The 18,198-nt window shown below is 39.2% G+C and overlaps 1 protein-coding gene and 1 pseudogene across 12 annotated transcripts in view; one reads left to right on the top strand and one right to left on the bottom strand.

Annotated features, from left to right (window-relative positions):
• Positions 1-18,198, top strand: part of Zranb3 (zinc finger, RAN-binding domain containing 3) — a 148,875-nt gene that overhangs the window by 51,718 nt on the left and 78,959 nt on the right. For all 12 annotated transcript variants that reach the window (XR_001784077.1, XR_003954872.1, NM_001285945.1 and 9 more), the window contains 2 exons: positions 10,340-10,518; positions 14,707-14,938. Coding sequence is in view for 10 of the 12 variants with exons in the window: in NM_001285945.1 (NP_001272874.1) it covers positions 10,340-10,518; positions 14,707-14,938 (411 nt within the window). In the remaining 2 variants the exon portion in view is untranslated. The remainder of the gene's footprint in view (positions 1-10,339; positions 10,519-14,706; positions 14,939-18,198) is intronic.
• On the bottom strand, positions 12,314-12,809 carry Rpl28-ps1 (ribosomal protein L28, pseudogene 1; annotated as a pseudogene).

Here is an 18,198-nt window from a genome sequence, read left to right as displayed (position 1 = left end):
GCACTTAAAGTCATTTAGATAGTTTCAAACTATTATTAAATCCTACTAAAGAAAAAAGAAGAGAAAGAAGAAGTTATGTAATAATCTATTAGGTAATATTGGTGAAATAGTGTGGAATTCCTCCCAAAGAAAAACATCAGAAACCAAATAGATTCAAGATTCATGATGTCTCTGCATTATAGCAGAAATTGCCTATTCCTGTGTCTAGCACAGATGCAGTTGTCCCTTTGCTGTGATAAAATACCCTGACAAAAAGCAATTTAGGGGAGAACGGTGTTTACTTAAGCCTACAATTCCAGGTTACAGTACATCATAACGGACGGCAGGAGCTGGAAGCACCTCCTTACATTGTGACACAGTCAAGGGTGGAGAGAAGTCAGTGCATATTTTCCTTTCCTTGTGTGTGTTCTGTTATCCTAAGGTTTAGCATCTCCTCCCAGGGGATGGTGCCCCTTCCCACTGGGTGCTGGTTCTTTCCGTGTCCGTGACCAATGACCACAGCCCCCTTCAAACATGCACAGACCAACCTGATCTGAACAGATTCCCAATTAGGCCTCTTTCCACATTGTTCTAATGTGTGTTAGATTGACTGTTGAGATTAACCACCATGGTAACCTATTCATATTCCTTTACATACAGAGAAAACAACTATATTGTTTGGACCCAAAAACATACTTTGGTATGGAGTGGTTTGAGGTAAAAATAAAATCTTTACAAATTTGAAATTTAATTTAAGGAGTATTTAAAAGGCATTGATGATTTTCTCTTCCTTTTCTTTAGGCATCCGGTTTTTGTTTGTTTTTCCTGTGAACCCTAAGTCATTTAAATGACAAATATTATTGTGTGTAATGTTTCATAACCTTGTCTTAGAATGCTGAACTGATTTTGCAGCCTGATTTCTTTGGCATTCTTGTTTCAGTTGCTAGCCTTTGGTTTCAGGCTGCCTTTGTACTCCAGCCTTTTATAATTATACTGAGCCCACTGGGGCTTCCTCCTGGTCAGTCATGACAGTTTATACCTGCTGAGGATATCCTTAAGTAACAGGTTTTTTCCTTAGCGCCTGCCTCTTTCATCTTTCTGGGTTTACAAAACTATTTTTCTTGAGAATTCCATACAGGTATATACAACATATTCAGATCACACCCACCTACTGCATGCTTCTGCCAACCTCCCAGATAACCCACTGGACATGTTCCCTTTGAAATAGCGTCTCTTGTGTAGCTCAGTCTGGCCTCCAGTTGGCTATGTAGACAGAGATGAGCCTTCTGAGTGCTGGATGACCAGTATGCACCACCTTACCCAGTTTATACAGTGCTGGGGATGGAACCCAGGGCCTCTTGCATGCTAGACAAACATTCTGTCAACTGAGTTACATCCCTAGTTTTCTTTCCCATGTAACCATTTGAGCAAATCAATTTTTACTGCTTTTGATTTTTTGTTTTGGGAGACAGGATCTCACTGTTTATAATAGGTTGGCTTCAAATGTACAGAGGTCTGTCTGCATCTGCCTTACAAGTGCTGAGATTAAAGTTGTGTGGCACTACACCCTGCTAATTCTTACTTTTCTTCCATCCTTTTTCTGTAATTAAAAAAAGAGTTTTACTTACGTATTTGTATGTGCATTTGTGTGCAAATCTCCATGGAGGCCAGAAGATATCAGATGACCCACTCAGCTATCTCTCCAGCCCATCAACACTTTTTCTTTAACCAAGGCCTCCTTTTTCACTTTGATGGTAGTGGTGCTGGTGATGCTGGTGATGCTGGTGGTGATAGTGATGTGTGTCTTATTTTTTAAAAGGTCTAGGTTCTGAATATGCATAGTAAATCTTTTGACAGTTCTTAGTCAAAAACTTCAAAATGTTACCAACTGAGATTTCCAGTTCATTTTGGGTTCTAAACTGATCGCTATGTATTAGCACATTAATTTACAGAGTCCAAGTACTTGTTCAACCAGAGACATGCTAACAGCCTTGAAAACATTTTGACTCTCTAAATGTTTGATTAACTTGCCTTTGGTTAATTTGTATTTGATTTCTTGTTTTGAAATCAAAAATAACTGTCAATTTTATTTTCTTTATCCCACCATGTCTTAGAGTTTCCATTGCTGTGAAGATAAGATACACAATGACCAAAGCAACTCTTTTTTTGTTTGTTTGGTTTTGGGGTTTTTTTTTTTTGTTTGTTTGTTTGGTTGGTTTTTTAGACAGGGTTTCTCTGTGTAGCCCTGGCTATCCTGGAACTCACTTTGTAGACCAGGCTGACCTCAAACTCAGAAATCCACTTGCCTCTGCCTCCCTAGTGATGGAATTAAAGATGTGTGCCACCATTGCCCGGCCCAAAGCAACTCTTATAAAGGAAAATATTTATTTAATTGGGGCTGGCTTACAGTTTCAGAGGTTCAGTCCATTTTATTAAGGTGGGAAGCATGGCAGTGTCCAGGCAGTCATGGCCTGGAGTAGCTGAGAGTTCTACATCTTTATCAAAAGGAAGCCAGGAACAGACTCTGCCTGGAACCCTCTTCCAGGCAGCTAGGAGAAGGGTCTCATTGCCCAGGCCCACAGTGACACACTTCCTCCACCAAGGCCACACCTCCTAATAATGCCACTTCCAATGACCCGAGCATATTCAAACTACTACATACCATAATTGTATGTGTCATTATATAGAACTACAAATATCATCTTAAAAGACTGATCTGAATTTTAACATGACATTCTTTATTCCTAATTCTGCTGTTATGTTCCAATTAATTACAATGTTGCCACATCAGAAAGATTGTCACACATCATACTTGTGACTATTACTGCAATCTGATCCTTTGTAAAATCTCTACTTCCACTGTTTTATAGTTGTTAATCAAATGCAGGTTTTTAATGTTCTCTGTTTCCTAGTCTTTATTTTATTTTAATCATTATTGTTCCCAAAATTCACCCTCATAACCATCCATATGAGACTGTTTAGGGTCCGTATTTCGTAAAGATACATACTTTTTCCTCATGTAACGAGGTTATCTTTTTAGTAACAGTTAATAATTTAGGAGTTTTTTTTTTAAATCTTAGGAGTTAAAATTAAATTTTGTGGGTTCCCTGTTCAGCATTTTAAGATTTTTATATGGGAGCTGGAGAGATGACTTAGCTGTTAAGAGCACAAATCCTCTTTTTCTAGAAGAGTTTGGTTCCCAGCACATGCATCAGGTGGCTCATAGCCACCTGTATCTCTAGTTCTGGTTGGTCTGATGCTCTCTTGTGGCCTCTGCAGGTACTTACACACTGTGGCATATACATACAGACAAATAAAAATAAATCTTAAAAAGTTAAGATTATCATAACATTCTTCCGTTTCTTTACTAATGTAATGCATTGTAGTAAAGGATTTTCTTGTGTTGAACAATCCTTGAACTAGAACTTTTGGTCAGGATTTTTTTTTTTTAAATGTTTTACTGAATTCTGTATTCCTAATAGTCTACTTGTTTTTTGTTTTTGGTTTTTTTTTTTTTAACCAATGCTCATAAAATATTTTTACCAATGGCTATGTACAGACTATCTTTTGTGCTGCTTTTTAGTATTAATATTACAGTGACTTTTAAAATATTTTTGAAAGCATTTGGCAACATTTTGTCTGATCAGCGCTGGAATAGCTTAGTATCTTTTTGTCTTGGCCACTCCCAGTAAGACAGAACCCTTGTCCTTCCTCTATGTACAGCTCATGGTGCCTGCTAGAGCTGTGTCTTTGTGCTTCCCAGTTATTATTTAAGTGACTTCACAGTTACAGAAGGACTGAGAGAAATAGATAGTTCTGTCTGACTCTTCTCTGTGTCTCTGTCTTCTGTCTCTCTATCTCTCTGTCTCTGTCTCGTTCTCTCTATCTCTCTAATATCTTTTTCCTATTTACAAGGCTGTGACTAATAGAGTCCTAGAAACTTGAGTTAGGAATGCTACTCTAAAAGCCTAACATCTGACTGTTGTGAGAAATGACTTTTTAAGACAGTTCTGCCCACAGACTTTTACAAACGGCCTTTCGGCGCCTTCTCTGGTTTGTTCTTTGCCACAACCCAACAGAGCTTCTCTAAAGCCATTCTTCAGACTTGAGACAATTCACCAACCCAACATAGTTCTTTTGGAGTGGGGAGGGAAAAGTAAAATAGGTGTTTTGTTCTTTCCTTCCTCCTAACTCTGCCCAGCCCTTGACCGTTTTTATCAGTAGATTCTCTTTAAGAGATAGCCTGCCCCTGGCAAAGGGCGAGCCAACCAGCAGTGAAGTGTTGATAGGTTTCCTGAAGTGTTGCCTCAGTGACTCTTCAGTATGGAGAAAAAGAGATGGGGCCTGAACATGTTCTTGTGCTATGCCCCATTCCAGGGCTCTTACGCAACGAGAACGTACAACATAAACACAAAATTCAAAGAACAAGGATTTTCACATTTGCCATCTAAAACTTTCAGTAGAAAAGAAAATGGTAATTTAGTATCAAAAAAGTAAACTCACAAGGACAGAGTTCTATTAGATGTTCCTTAAAGTAATAAATAATAAAAAATGAACTTTAAGTCTTACATTTTCTTATGTAGGTTTCCTTAATTTAAACCTCTTAAGATTTCAAACCTGCTTCCACAAAGTAGTTTCCCCAGGGATCCTCTTCCAGGACAAATAGGACATCCGGTTTAAAAATAACCTCTCCCACATTTCCACACTAAAAAGGTACTGACTGCTTTTAGCTCTAAAACTGGAAATTTTTTTTCCAAATTTAAAAGGTTCTCAGTGACTGGCATTGTTAGTGTTAGAGGAGCTAGAGAAAGTACCCAAGGAGTTCAAGGGATCTGCTACCCTATAGGAAGAACAACAATATGAACTAACCAGTACCCCCCAGAGCTCGTGTCTCTAGCTGCTTATGTATCAGAAGATGGCCTAATCGGCCACCAGTGGAAAGAGAGGTCCATTGGGCTTGCAAACTTTATATGCCTCGTTACAGGGAAATGCCAGGGCCAAGAAGTGGGAGCGGGGGGGGGGGGGGGTGTATGGGGAACTTTTGGGATAGCATTGGAAATGTAAATGAAGAAAATACCAAAAAAAAAAAAAAAAAAGCAATCACAATATACAAAAGTGGGACTAAAATTCTATACTGAGATTATTGTTTAATTGTTCTTTTTAGTTTTAATAGGAAAGTTGAGATTTACTAATTTCAAATTTTGATTAAATATACTGTTAAAGTTTATACATTCTGTTCGTTCGTCTGTAGATGTCTGTATTGTCACCGAGTCAGCTCTGATTCTTAGTAGTGATTCGGTCTTAAGTGGAACGCTGGAAGATTCCATTTGGGTTGGGTTTGGAACCCACTAGCTATAGCTGAAGGTTCTGAGCTACCTATTTAGCGTTGTTATTTTCATATACCAAATTTATGTGGTGGGTTATTTTTGTAATTTAATGTTATACTCTTTTAAATTCTCAATATACTGATTTCTACATACATGATTTAAAGTTTTGTATCTGATAATAAGAATGAAACATAGTCGTACACAGTCATCTTCCTGTTAGCAAATTTTTTTTCTAGAACAGCTTTGCCCTTTTCTAGAGATGGGCTTTGTAATCCAGGCCAGCTTTGAAATTGTAAGGTTGTCGAGCGTGGTGGCGCACGCCTTTAATCCTAGCACTGGGGAGGTAGAGGCAGGTGGATTTCTTGAGTTCGAGGCCAGCCTGGTCTACAGAGTGAGTTCCAGGACAGCCAGGGCTATACAGAGAAACCCTGTCTCGAAAAACCAAAACAAACAAACAAAAAAAAAAACCAAACAAACAAAACAAAAAAACTAATTGTAAGGTAGACCAGAATGATTTCAATCCCAGCACCTCCCTGCTTCAGTCTGCTTTCCTGTAGGCTCAGATTGTTCAATACCTACTTTAATAAAGGTTCTTAAACGCCTTAACCTCCCTTCTACCCTACCACCCATCAGAGGGAGTGCAAAGAAAAGGTTAATAGGGCAAAGGGGAACATGGACCTGTTTAGAAATTGTTCTTTGGAGCAAATCCAGTCTTCATTGTCAGGATAGCAGCAGTTCAGCTCACACAAATCAGCAGCCACAGCTCGATCCACTCACAAACACCATTCGTGAATCAGCAATGGCAGTTCAAGCCAGAGGAAACCACAAGGGTCTGCCCATTGGGTTGGGTCAGCTGAAGGTGCAAGAAGCCTCCAGAATATCACTCGAAGGTCTTTGGTGTGTCTCTATGAAGTCATGACAAAGAATCAGCAAAGAAGGCAAGGCGAAGCAATACCACAGCATTGTCAGTGAAGACCAGCAAAGATTTGGCAAGGCAAACCAATATCACACAGCATCGTCCATTGTCTCTGTCTTTTACCCTTTCCAGACATCACGTGTTCTCTGAATCCACTGCTCCAGCAAAACATCACATGCTCTTTCCAGACAGCTTACAGAAAAACACCACGTGTCTGTTCTCAGCAAAACATCCTCTCATGTGTCTGCTTCAACAAAACATCCTCTCATAAGACAGTTTACAAACAAACAAACCAAAAAACCATCATATAACTGAGGCTTCAAAGAATCCAGAAATTTCCACTTCAACTATGCCTGCTACCTCAATTTTATCCTTAAAAAATTAGGTCAAGCCGGGCGTGGTGGTGCACGCCTTAATCCCAGTACTCAAGAGGCAGAGGCAGGTGGATTTCTGAGTTCGAGGCCAGCCTGGTCTACAGAGTGAGTTCCAGGACAGCCAGAGCTACATAGAGAAACCCTGTCTCGAAAAAAACAAAAAACAAAAACAAAAACAAATTAGGTCAAAACCATCTTGATCTGCAACTGGATCTGCCCTCAGAGCTCTGTCTCCCATCATGCTGCTTGAAGCCGAGTGGGAGTCTTACTGTCCTGTTGGATTTTAAGCTTCTGTGCCACCCACTTAGAACTGCAAAATACCTTCCTCATTTCTGATCTTATCTGCCCCCATGCTTGACTTCCCTTAAAGCATTCGTTCACTTATGCAAGTGAATAATGACTGTTGCAGTGGCGATATCCTAGATCACAAACGTCACTTCCTAAATTTCATTCAACATAGTCTTTTTCTTTTAAAAGAAGAAATAAGCAGATCACACTAATTATCTCAATATTATTGAAGATTGGTTGTTATAAATATAACTTTAATTGAATTCTCATTGATTTTCTTGTTCTTTTTTGTTTAGGCGGATTGTTTGTTTGTATTGAGGCAAAGTTATAGGCCAAGCTAGACTTAAACTTTATACAGCTTAGGATGACCTTGAACCCTGTTCTGCCAGCCTCTACCTCATAAGTGTATATTACAGGCTTGCTCCACTATGTCCAATTTATATAGTGGCATGGAATGAACCCTAGACATCTAGGGTTCATCTAGATAAGCATTCTATCTACTGAGCACACTATATATATATATAATATTTTATTAATTCTCTGAGAATTTCTTTCAGTATAGTTTGAATCCTGCCATACCCATCTCTACCCACCCAATTTCTAAGCATATTTTTTAAAGGCCTATTTAGTCAAATTTGTTTTGCCCCCATACTTTTGGGTGTGGGACCTGCCATGGAGGATAAGCCATCAATTGTCAAGCCCTCCTTAGCTAGGGGTGAGCCCACCTAATCCTCCGTGTTGGAATCTGGCGAATATTCATACATGTAACTGATGTGTTCAGAAATTTCATTGTAGCCATCTACCACGTCTGGCTCTTAGGCTATTTCTGTCTCTCCTCTTCTTTGAGGGTCCCTGAGCCTTTGGGAGAGGATTATGATATAAATATTCCGTTTAGTGCCAAGTGTTCCCAAGTTAATACTATGTGCGTTCTGAAGAATAGTAGTTAATAGGTTCTTCCACAGAGTCTGTGGCCTATCTGACAACAGGGTCTTGGTCCTCATATACTACCTGATCTGAGTTCCGTCTTGGGTTTGGTTACTCCCATAGCACTTGTGCCATTATTGTACTAGTGGGCCTCTCTTGCCAAGCAAGTCATCCTTGTAGCTCCTGGCGCTCCCCTTTTCCCTTTATATCACTGCATTCTGTGTCCTCTCCCAGAAATCCCCTCCCCATTGCCCTTTACTAGATCCTGCCCTCTATATGTTTAACAGATGTAAAACATAAGTCTAAAGACCCAAAGTTAGCATCCACATATAAGAGAAAACATGTGATGTTTGTCTTTCTGTATCTGGGTTATACAATGGAATGTTATTTGGATGTTGAAACAAAATGAAGTTGTAAAATTCACAGGTAAATGAATGGAGCTGGAAACAATTCTTTTGAGTGACGTAATCAAGATTCTTCTTAATAGCAGCAGTTAAAGGAAAAACTCATAAACAAGATTTCTACAACAGACTTGCTAAAATCCCTAGCTGCCTTTTGTCTCTTTTCTGTAATCTCACTCAGCATTTGAAACTTATTCTTTTAGGTTTCTGTCTTTTTTTTTTTTTTTTCTTTTCCTTTAGAATAGTCTGTCAAGCAAAGCCTGTGTCTTTTACTGTTTTTCTTCACAACTGTTTACTATAGTTATTTCTTCTTTGTAAATGTAAGGACCATTGAGGTGGAATTTCCCCCGATGAATAACCTAGGTTGATTAATATGTTTTTTGTTTTGCAAGTGTTCTCTTTTTAAGTTTTAATTATTATGTGTGAGAGCAGCCCAGTTGAAAGAGAAACAGAAATATATGTTACACATTTATTACCTTTAATATACACCTAATGTAGTAGGACTCCTGTCTTGCTCTATGGAAGCTTAAATAGCAATTTCTGTCTACAGGCTCTAGGATTATATAGAGATAAATTGGAATTTTGCTTCTAACAAAGTTAGAAATGCCGAATTCAGCTTTTGTATTTCTGCAAGCCCCAGCTAAATCCCTTAAGTTGAGAAAATAAACATAAAACTATCTTAAGGATACAGATGCATTGCAAAAACTGCCCAGTTGGATCCTGCTTCAGAAGACAAGCCTGAATGCATTGAAACGTCCCCTCAGCCGTGAAGCTCAGACCATCTGCAGTTATGGGCCAGATGTTGCAAAGCACCAGCTCAGTCCAGGCCTGCTATTGCAAAGAGAATTCTCTGAATGCTGCTCGGTTCCCCACTGACTCCTTTCCTTCAACATACTATGTGTATGTGACATATGTGTGTGTGCACTTGTGTGTGTGCATGGAAGCCAAAAGAAGATGTCTAGTGTTCTGCTCTGTCAGTCTCTGTCTTTAAAACAAATCTCTAAGTGAACCCGAATCTTTCCACTTTTTTGATTAGGCAGGCTGGCCAGCCAGCTCCCTATTTGCACCCATCTCTGCCTCTTAGCACTGGGATTACAAGCCTGTGTAGATGTGCCTGGATATTTTACATGGGTGCTGGGAATTCAACCTCAGGTCCTCTTGCTTACACAGCAAGTGCTGTTACCCAGCGAGCTCTCTCTCCAGCCCATTTGACCCCTGTGTTTACTGCACAGTCCCTTACCTCTGACAGGTATGTGCAGTCACTACACTGAAGTCAAGTCTGGCGCAGCTCTGCCCTGAAAGGTGCCATTCCCCTCTGCCTACTCCTCCGACTACCCTTGACCCAGTGTCTGTCCTTGTAGTTTTGTCTTTCCCTTGGTGATATGTAAGTAGTATTATAAAAAGCAATAATTAGCTTCTTTAAAAAAAAAAATACTAGGGCTGAGTTGCAGGTGGTTGAGTCCAGTGCCTGCCCCTCGAAGAGCAGGAGCTCTGCAGCAGGGCCACGCCACCCCTCACAGGTTATTGCTGTTCATCTGTGGTTAGACATGTGACTGGAAGGCCCCAGATGAAGCACATCTGAATTGTCTCCAGTATCTGACTGTTGAGGAGAAGAGCTCTATAACCGTTCATTTTGGAGCCTTTTCTTTCCCATGGAAAGAGCTTAGAACTGGGTGGAGATTGTCAGAGGGAAGACAACACGAATCTGGAATCTTCTTCATTTTGCATCAGTTAGCTGTGGTTTAGATAACTCAACCTCTCTATCTTATTATTTTTTTTTTTTTTGGAAAATGTGTATGGCTCACAGTTACTTTTTAAGTAACGTGATTTTGTGACAGGTAGGTAAAGCATTTGTCCTTATGGTCTCAAGAAGGTAGGTAAAGAATTTGTCCTTAAGGTCTCAAGAAGGAAAAACTATAGTATTTCCACCTAGGGATCATCTGTCTTTAATTATAATTGACAAAAATTTATTTAAATAGTATAGACTCTTAACATTCCTAATGATCTTGAATATTTATCAACCATAATTGGTATAATAAAATTATTAATGTAATACTTTTTAGTATTTGATGATTTCTTTCAGGATATATAGGCTTTATTTGTAACATACTTTTTGCAAACATTGTTTAGATGGGTCTAGGAAAGACAATCCAGGCGATTGCAATTGCTTACTTCTACAAAGAGGAGTGGCCCCTGCTGATAGTCGTCCCTTCATCTCTAAGATACCCTTGGATAGAAGAACTAGAAAAATGGATCCCAGAGCTAGAGCCAGAGGAAATCAATGTCGTCATGAACAAAACTGACATTGGGTAAGAAGAACTTATTTGTCTTAATGGAAAAAAAAAAGTGTGCTCATATTTTGGTTTGCTTTTGACTTTTTGGTACTAATGACAAAACTCAGGGCTTGATGCATTTTATTTGTACTCGGAATGAAATACTAGCTGCCATCATTAGAAGAGTGATGTGGTTTGACCTCTGTTACCTGCAGGACACTTTTAAAGTTAATGTGAAATATACGTAAAGGCATGAATCAGGTGGTATCATATAAGAGCGTTTGAATATATTTCTTTTTTTTTTTTATTTCTTCTTTTTGGTTTTTCGAGACAGGGTTTCTCTGTGTAGCCCTGGCTGTCCTGGAACTCACTTTGTAGACCAGGCTGGCCTCGAACTCAGAAATCCACCTGCCTCTGCCTCCCGAGTGCTGGGATTAAAGGCGTGTGCCACCACACCCAGCTTGAATATATTTCTTAATGATTCATTTTTAATATTTTATACTCTTTTACTATGCTTAGTTCCCAAAGAATATTTTGTATGTTTTCAAACAATTTAGTATTCAACATTAGATATATGTTCCTCAGTATTAAATATTTATTAATGATATTTTAGGGTATGAAAGGATATAAATATAAAAGTTGAACAATTTTTATGTATTATTTTATTCTCAAATTACTCAATATTTTTAATATGTTTCATGTATAAAATGCATTTAAATACTAAAAAATTAAGAAAAAACTAATTTCTATATGCCTTAACTATACTTAAAATGAATTAGGTTATGGTTCAAAAATAAATTTCATTACTTTTTCAAGACTAAAATTGTGTGAGCTTTTATTAACAATCCTGACATAGTTTTCTTTCCAGGTTAGAAATATGATAGTTTTATGTACGACTCAATTTAACAGGTTATTTTATTGGGCTAATATACAACTTTGATTTTTTTTTAAGATTTATTTATTTTTTACTTATATGAGTATACTGTAGCTATCTTCAGACACACCAGAAGAGTGCATCAGATTCCATTAGAGATGGTTGTGAGCTACTCTGTGGTTGCTGGGAATTGAACTCAGGTCCTCTGGAAGAACAGTCAGTGCTTTTAACCCTGAGCCATCTCTCTAGCCCCCAATTTTGATAATTTAAATCTTGAAAACATTTGGGGTTTTTTTTGATAATTATTTATAGTCCTTACTCTAAAAATGTATTATAATACTTTTTACTTTTTCATGTTTCATTTTGCTTTGTAGCCACTGGACAAAGTCAACCTATTTGAATGTTATTGTGTAGAATATATAGTTGAATGATGCAAATTATCTTGTTTCCAAAGGCACATACCTTTAATCCCAAGACTCGAGATGCAGAAGCAGGCAGTCACTGTGAGTTCAAGGCTAACTTGGTCTTCATAGTGAGTTCCAGTCCAGCAAGGGCTACCCAGCTAGACACTGTCTCAGAAGGGGCAGAGGAGCCAAGCAGCATGTGCTGTTAATCCTAGCTCTCAGAAAGGAGACACATGCAGATCTTTGAGTTCAAAGCTAGCTTGGTCTCCTGAGCCAATTCCAAGACAGCCAAAGCGACACAGAAAAACCTTGTCTGGGAATGGGGGTGGAGAGCGTGACACAGAATAATCATTTTCTGGGTTTTAAAAGTAACACATTACCAGAAATAAGTATTAAGTATCTGTTAGTTCTTGGAGCATCCTCGGTAATATTTTTCTGAACTGTATTATCTAATACTGTGAATATAAATGGTGTTTAATGATAACATCAGCTTTCACAAAGAAGGAGGGACAGAATTGACATGGGCTGTTTTTTTTTTTTTTTTTTTTTTTTTGGAAGTCAGTGGACTCTTTATTGCTTCGGGCGTGTGGGGCTCAGGAGCTCTTGGTGGGGCGGGTCCGTTTCCTCTTCACCACCACAGGCTTCTGGCTTCGAAGGATGGCACTGGCCCTGCGGATGGCCGCCATACGCAGATCAGGGCGGTACTTGTTCTTTCGGATCATGTGTCTGATGCTGCTGAGGGTAGCCCGAGCATTCTTGTTGATGGTGGTCCTCACATAAGAAGTGGCAGGTTTTCGCTGACCGGATCTGCGTTTCATAACTACCACGACCCCTTTGCCATCGGCGGCCGGCTCCACTCCGACGGTCTTGCGGTGAATTAGCCCGTTGTAGCGGAAGGAGTTTCGGGCTTTCAGATTATTTGGCTCCGTGCTGTACGTCTGCTTATTCCTCTTGATCAAGAAACTGGAGCAGTTCCGGACGACCATCCACTGCAGATGCGCGGACATGGCGGCGGCTCCTCTCCCTATGGCGGCCGGAGACGGAAAGAGAGACCAACATGGGCTGTTTTACCTCTTAACCTTGGAGACCTAAGTCATTAGCATTCAAATATATGGATCCAAGAAAATCTAGGCCCTATTTACATTATTATAATAAAATGTAGGCAATTCTTATGAATAGATTACTTCTCCAGAAAACAGCATAAATTTAAAAAGACATACATTTGGAGAATGTTGACTTTTTATGGCTTTCTTAACTTTTTTGTTAGTTATATGTTATTTAAATGTCTACATTTACATTTTCTTAAAATCTATTCCCTATCATCTTTTTATCATTAGGTAACCTTTTCATTATCGTTTAGGAAGTAACACTCTTACTACTAACTAGAGGCAGTGGCTTTTGTTTCTTTATATTCGGGGTATGTTAGATAGGACCACAACCCAGGAGTATACGTTTTTTTGGAAGATGTTAGCCCAGGACATAAAAGTGATTTGATGTCTTCTCTGTCCTTTAAGAAGCAGTTTTAGATACCTGGCCGTGTATATTTACTACAAATAGAGATTACTCAGAGTGCCAGCTGGTCCTGAACTATCAGCCACTCCTGATGTGTCAGAATAGAAACCACCAAGATGGCTGCAGTGACACTCAACACCAATATCTGGTGGACATTCCTCATTGGATACCCTAGTTAGCTCAGAATACTAAGTCCATAATTTCTTCTGTAGGCTCTTCTGCTATCTGAGCACGTGGAGGAAACCATATTCTCTGTGTTAATTAGATATAGCCAAGCCTTCAAATGCAACTCATGAGTTAGGACTTTTCCCTTCTTCCCTGGAGGGTAGAAAATGGGGGTGAGGGCTGAGGGGATGGCTCTGCGGGTAAAGTATTTCTAACCCCAGCTCTAATGTAAATCGTGGGTGAGCATGGTGGCTTACCTTTATTTTCTGCATTAGAGAGGTGGAGAAAAGAATATGACATAAAGCTGGGCTTTCATGTTAGCATGCCAGTAACCCTCGACTTGTAGAGAAAAAAACAAGGTGCACTAAGGTGTGCTGGATAGCTAGACTAGCCAAATCAGAGAGTTCTGGGTTCAGCAAGAGACCTTGTGTTAGGAAATATGTGGAAAGAGATCTCTGAAGGATGATAATTCATTTCCACCTCTGGCATCCATATGCATATAAACAGGTGTATACCTTCACATATTCATGTCCCTACATGTATACAAGCACACATGCCAAGTAAAAGAAAGTCACAGATGAAGTCTGTCTTGTATTATTCCTTTGGTGATAATAGAAAATGCAAAAGTGGCACATTCAAGAGCTTGTGTCATTGTTGCATTCTATACTAGGAGCAGAGTGATTTGTGGATCCTTCCCTCACCCATCTCATACATACTGAGCCAGCGTATGGGAACAGTTCATGATAGGAACTAAAGATGTTTGCAGATGTGTGTATCATAGAGCGAAGGCTGAAAGGAACACTTTGTTTTAGCTCACTGGCCTGTGTGTATGGGGAGGGTCCTTCTAACCTTTTACAGCATTCCAGCTCCACAGTGCCTGAGGGCTGCATCAGATGGAAAAGACCAGGAACGCATAGTGCACAGCTCTGTTAGGTCCTGTCCTGACAAAATCCCACCATCACCCAGGTTGAAAATGAATGCATGGTTGAAAACATTCTTGTCCTAGTTAAAAAAAAAAAAAAAAAAGGTGGCTTTCTAGTTCTCAAAATCTCCCAAAGCTAACCATTTGACCAGAATTCTGAGTCCTGGCTTAACATATTTGAGAACTGTAAAATCTGAACTCTGTGAGTAGTTAATGTTTAGCAGAAGAACCATCTCTTATTTTTCTTATTTTTTACCCCCTTTCCTTTTTTCCTCCGAGAGTGTTGTTTTCTTTGCCATCCATTTATTGCTAGGACATTTTTTAAGCAGGTGGGTTTTCTTTTCTAGGAGAATCCCGGGCAGCAGAGTGACAGTTCTGGGCTACGGTCTCTTAACCACAGATGCAGAGACTTTGCTGGATGCACTGAACACGCAGAACTTCAGGGTCGTGATAGTGGATGAGTCACACTACATGAAGTCCAGAACTGCTGCCCGCAGCAAGATTCTCCTGCCCATGGTGCAGAAGGCCAGGAGAGCCATTCTTCTTACAGGAACCCCAGCTCTGGGAAGGCCTGAGGAGGTACGAGGATTGCTATGCTTTAAGAAATAGGAAAACTGAATCTATCTTTGCTTGGTAATTTTTAAAGTCAGGTGCCTCAAATGCTAGAAGAGTGCATTGGAAATTTCCAGGGCACGATCAATGATTAAACAATGTTTTATTATGACTGGATTTTTAAAAATCTGTCTTTTTTTAAGTCTTAACCATATTTACAAATATGGTTAAAAGGTTTCTTTTTCTTTATTTTCTTTTCTTCTTTTTTCTTTCTTTTATTTGCTTGTTTGTTTGTTTTGACTGAAGGTATTATTATATAGTTCTGGCTGGCCTCAAACTCATATCAATCTGCCTACTTCTTTCTCTTGAGTGGTAGGATTAAAGGTGTGCTTTAATCCAGCTATTATAAAATCTATTTAGTACATATTTGTAATGTTGTTCACATTTGCTCTTTTGTTACTTACTTTATCTAGTTTGTATAAAAACATCTTAAGGTTGAAATTTGATCTACTCTGTATGTGTGTGTATGAGGGAGATTTTAATCAAGCAGTATCACTACTCTGACTGGAATGCACACACACACACTTAGTGCACACCTTTCATCCCAAATAATGGAGGTAAAGTTAGTTTGTAGGAGGAAACACCCATGTTTGAAAGTGATGCCCAGTTGAGTGGCAGACAAAGTTACAAATCAGATAGAGGTTTGACAGAGTAGGATACACCCAACTCTCGTGAGAACAGAGAGGAAAGAGAGCTGCTTTAAGAGAGAGGAGACACTTTTACTGGGACAGTTTTAGAGAGACATGTTGCAGAGAGAGAACAAGCTAGACATATGTTAAGACAAAATGAGCCAGAGAATGAGAAGGAGCCAGAAGATTAATACTTGTTCTGGAGTTAGTTTGAGACCAAGCAGGGCAATTCAGTCAGAAGTTGAGAGGAGCCAGTGTGAATCAGTCATTTTGGAGAGGAGTTTGAACCAGAACAACTGAATTGAATCAGCCACCCAGAGATCAGAAAGAACTAAGAAGGGTGAGCTTATTCAGTAGTAAGTCTCAGAGGCTGAAAACATGATAGGCCTCGATTAGATTGTACAGAAATTAGAAGCTTCCAGGACTAGGCCTAGGTTAGCAGATAGAGGCAGTAAGCCTCAGAGACAACAATGACTATAGGAGAATAAAAGTTACATTTACATATATGTTTGTGTGTTGTGTGAGAGAGAGAGAGAAAATCCTGTACCTGTGAAGGAATTTCTACTGTCTGTCTTATCTGCTGTCTACCTTCTTTTTTTGAAGTGGGACTCCCACTGGTCCTGGAGCTCCAATTTCTCTGGGCTAGCTGGCCAGTGAGCTCCCTTTAGAGATCTGTTTATACTCCCTTGCAGAATTTTTCTGTAGTTCTTTTTTACTTTGGTAGCTCCACTTTGGAAAGTAGAAACAAACTAAAGGCTGTTACAGGCCAGGTGAGGTATCTATCTAGACTAGAGGAACTTAGTCTAGGAACAGCCACGTGTTGAGTGTCTTTTTCAGACACTCTTAGTTCTTTCTGACCATTTGATCTGAGGAATCTGATTTGCTGGCACACTGTTGTTTATCCTTTGTATCTCTGTGATGGTGGTGATCATCCTCTGTATTCCTAACTTCAGTAGGCTTTTGTCTCACTCCTTATCTAACCAAAGTTTAGTCAGCGTTATTGATTGTTCCTAAAACAGACTTGTGTTTGCTAATTTTCTCTTATTTTCTCCTTTATTTTCATCAAAATGCTTATAGTGTTTTTCTTTGGTGCTTGCCTTTTCATTTAGCGTGTTCTTCCCTTTCTAGCTGGGAATTTAAGTTGTTGATTGAAAATCTTTGTTTTCATGTTGACACAGGTGCACACAGCAAAGGGCTGTACTGGGGATGATTTTTTAAATATGAAGTCCTAGGAATAGAAACATTCATGAAAGTAAAAAATAGCTAGTGCTTGCCAGGACCTGGTGGGAAGGGAAGAGGGCTTTGACTACTAATGGAGGTGGGTTTCTTTTTAAGATGGTAACAACCTTTTGTAAATAGTAGTGGTTGATATATAACTTTGTGACTGTGCTAAAAGCCACTGAATTTCATACTTGAAGAGTGAACTTTATATTAATCATATCAATAAAAACATTATGTTAAAGAGCCTATTAAACCTGACAGTAAATTGTTATTGTGTGCAGCCTATCAGGGTCGTGAAAAGAAAAGTTACACAAGGATACTATTGGCCCAAGTGGCAAATTTACATAGTATTCAAAGTATACATCTAGGCTGGGAAGATAGCACAGCGGTACAATACTTAATGCACGAATGTGAGGGCAGTTCAAGTCCCCGGACCCCACATAAAAGCCGAGCAGTTGTGGCAGCAGGCTATAAGCCCAGTGTGGCAGCTATAAGCCCAGTGTGGCAGCTATAAGCCCAGTGTGGCAGCTATAAGCCCAGTGTGGCAGCAGGCTATAAGCCCAGTGTGGGAGGAGAAGACAAGAATCCCCCAGCAGCTGGCAAGCCAGACCAGCAGAAATGCAGGTTCAGTGAGAGACTCACTCAATTCATAAAGTACAAAATGATTCAAAAAGACGCCAATGGCAGAAGCTACCACATGAACATGCACAGTACACACAGAGATATTTATGTCAAAAGAGAAGAAAAGAACATGCATGCCATGTTCCATGCACCCGAGATTAGATTTAGTGGTATAGCAATTGCCTACCATGCCTCAGGCTCTGTGCTTTACCCCTCACACCAACTGTTTATCTCTAAAATTATAACATATGAAATTCATCCAATGAAAATGCAGCTTGAATGTGTCTGGTAGCACATGCCTTTAATCCCAGCATTCTGGAAGTAAAGGCAGGAGGGTGGAAGTTGAGGTCAGCCAGGGTATATAATGACTACATAAATACTTCATTTCAAACAAATGTATGTAAGCAGGTGGATAGATAGATGAACAGATCGCTAGTACTCATGTGTAGCATGGATACACAAATATAATTGTGAAATTACTAATATTTATAACTGCTTAAAAGACAGAAACAGCCTATTCATTCATTATCAGGCATCTGTTTGACTATTTTATCACATAGACACAATAATGGTTATTCATCCTTTTAAGGATTCTTTATTATTATAGTATATTGCTTATATACCTCTTAAAATTAAAAGTTGCCTCTGATGTTTTTACAATAAGATTTTAGTTGTACCATAATATTATGATTGTCTATATGTGTATACATACATACATACATACATATACAGGGGCTAGAGAGAAATCTTTTTTAA

Source organism: Mus musculus, chromosome 1 (assembly GCF_000001635.26).
Source record: "Mus musculus strain C57BL/6J chromosome 1, GRCm38.p6 C57BL/6J".
NCBI lineage: Eukaryota > Metazoa > Chordata > Mammalia > Rodentia > Muridae > Mus > Mus musculus.
This window is presented reverse-complemented; position numbering and strand designations above follow the sequence as displayed.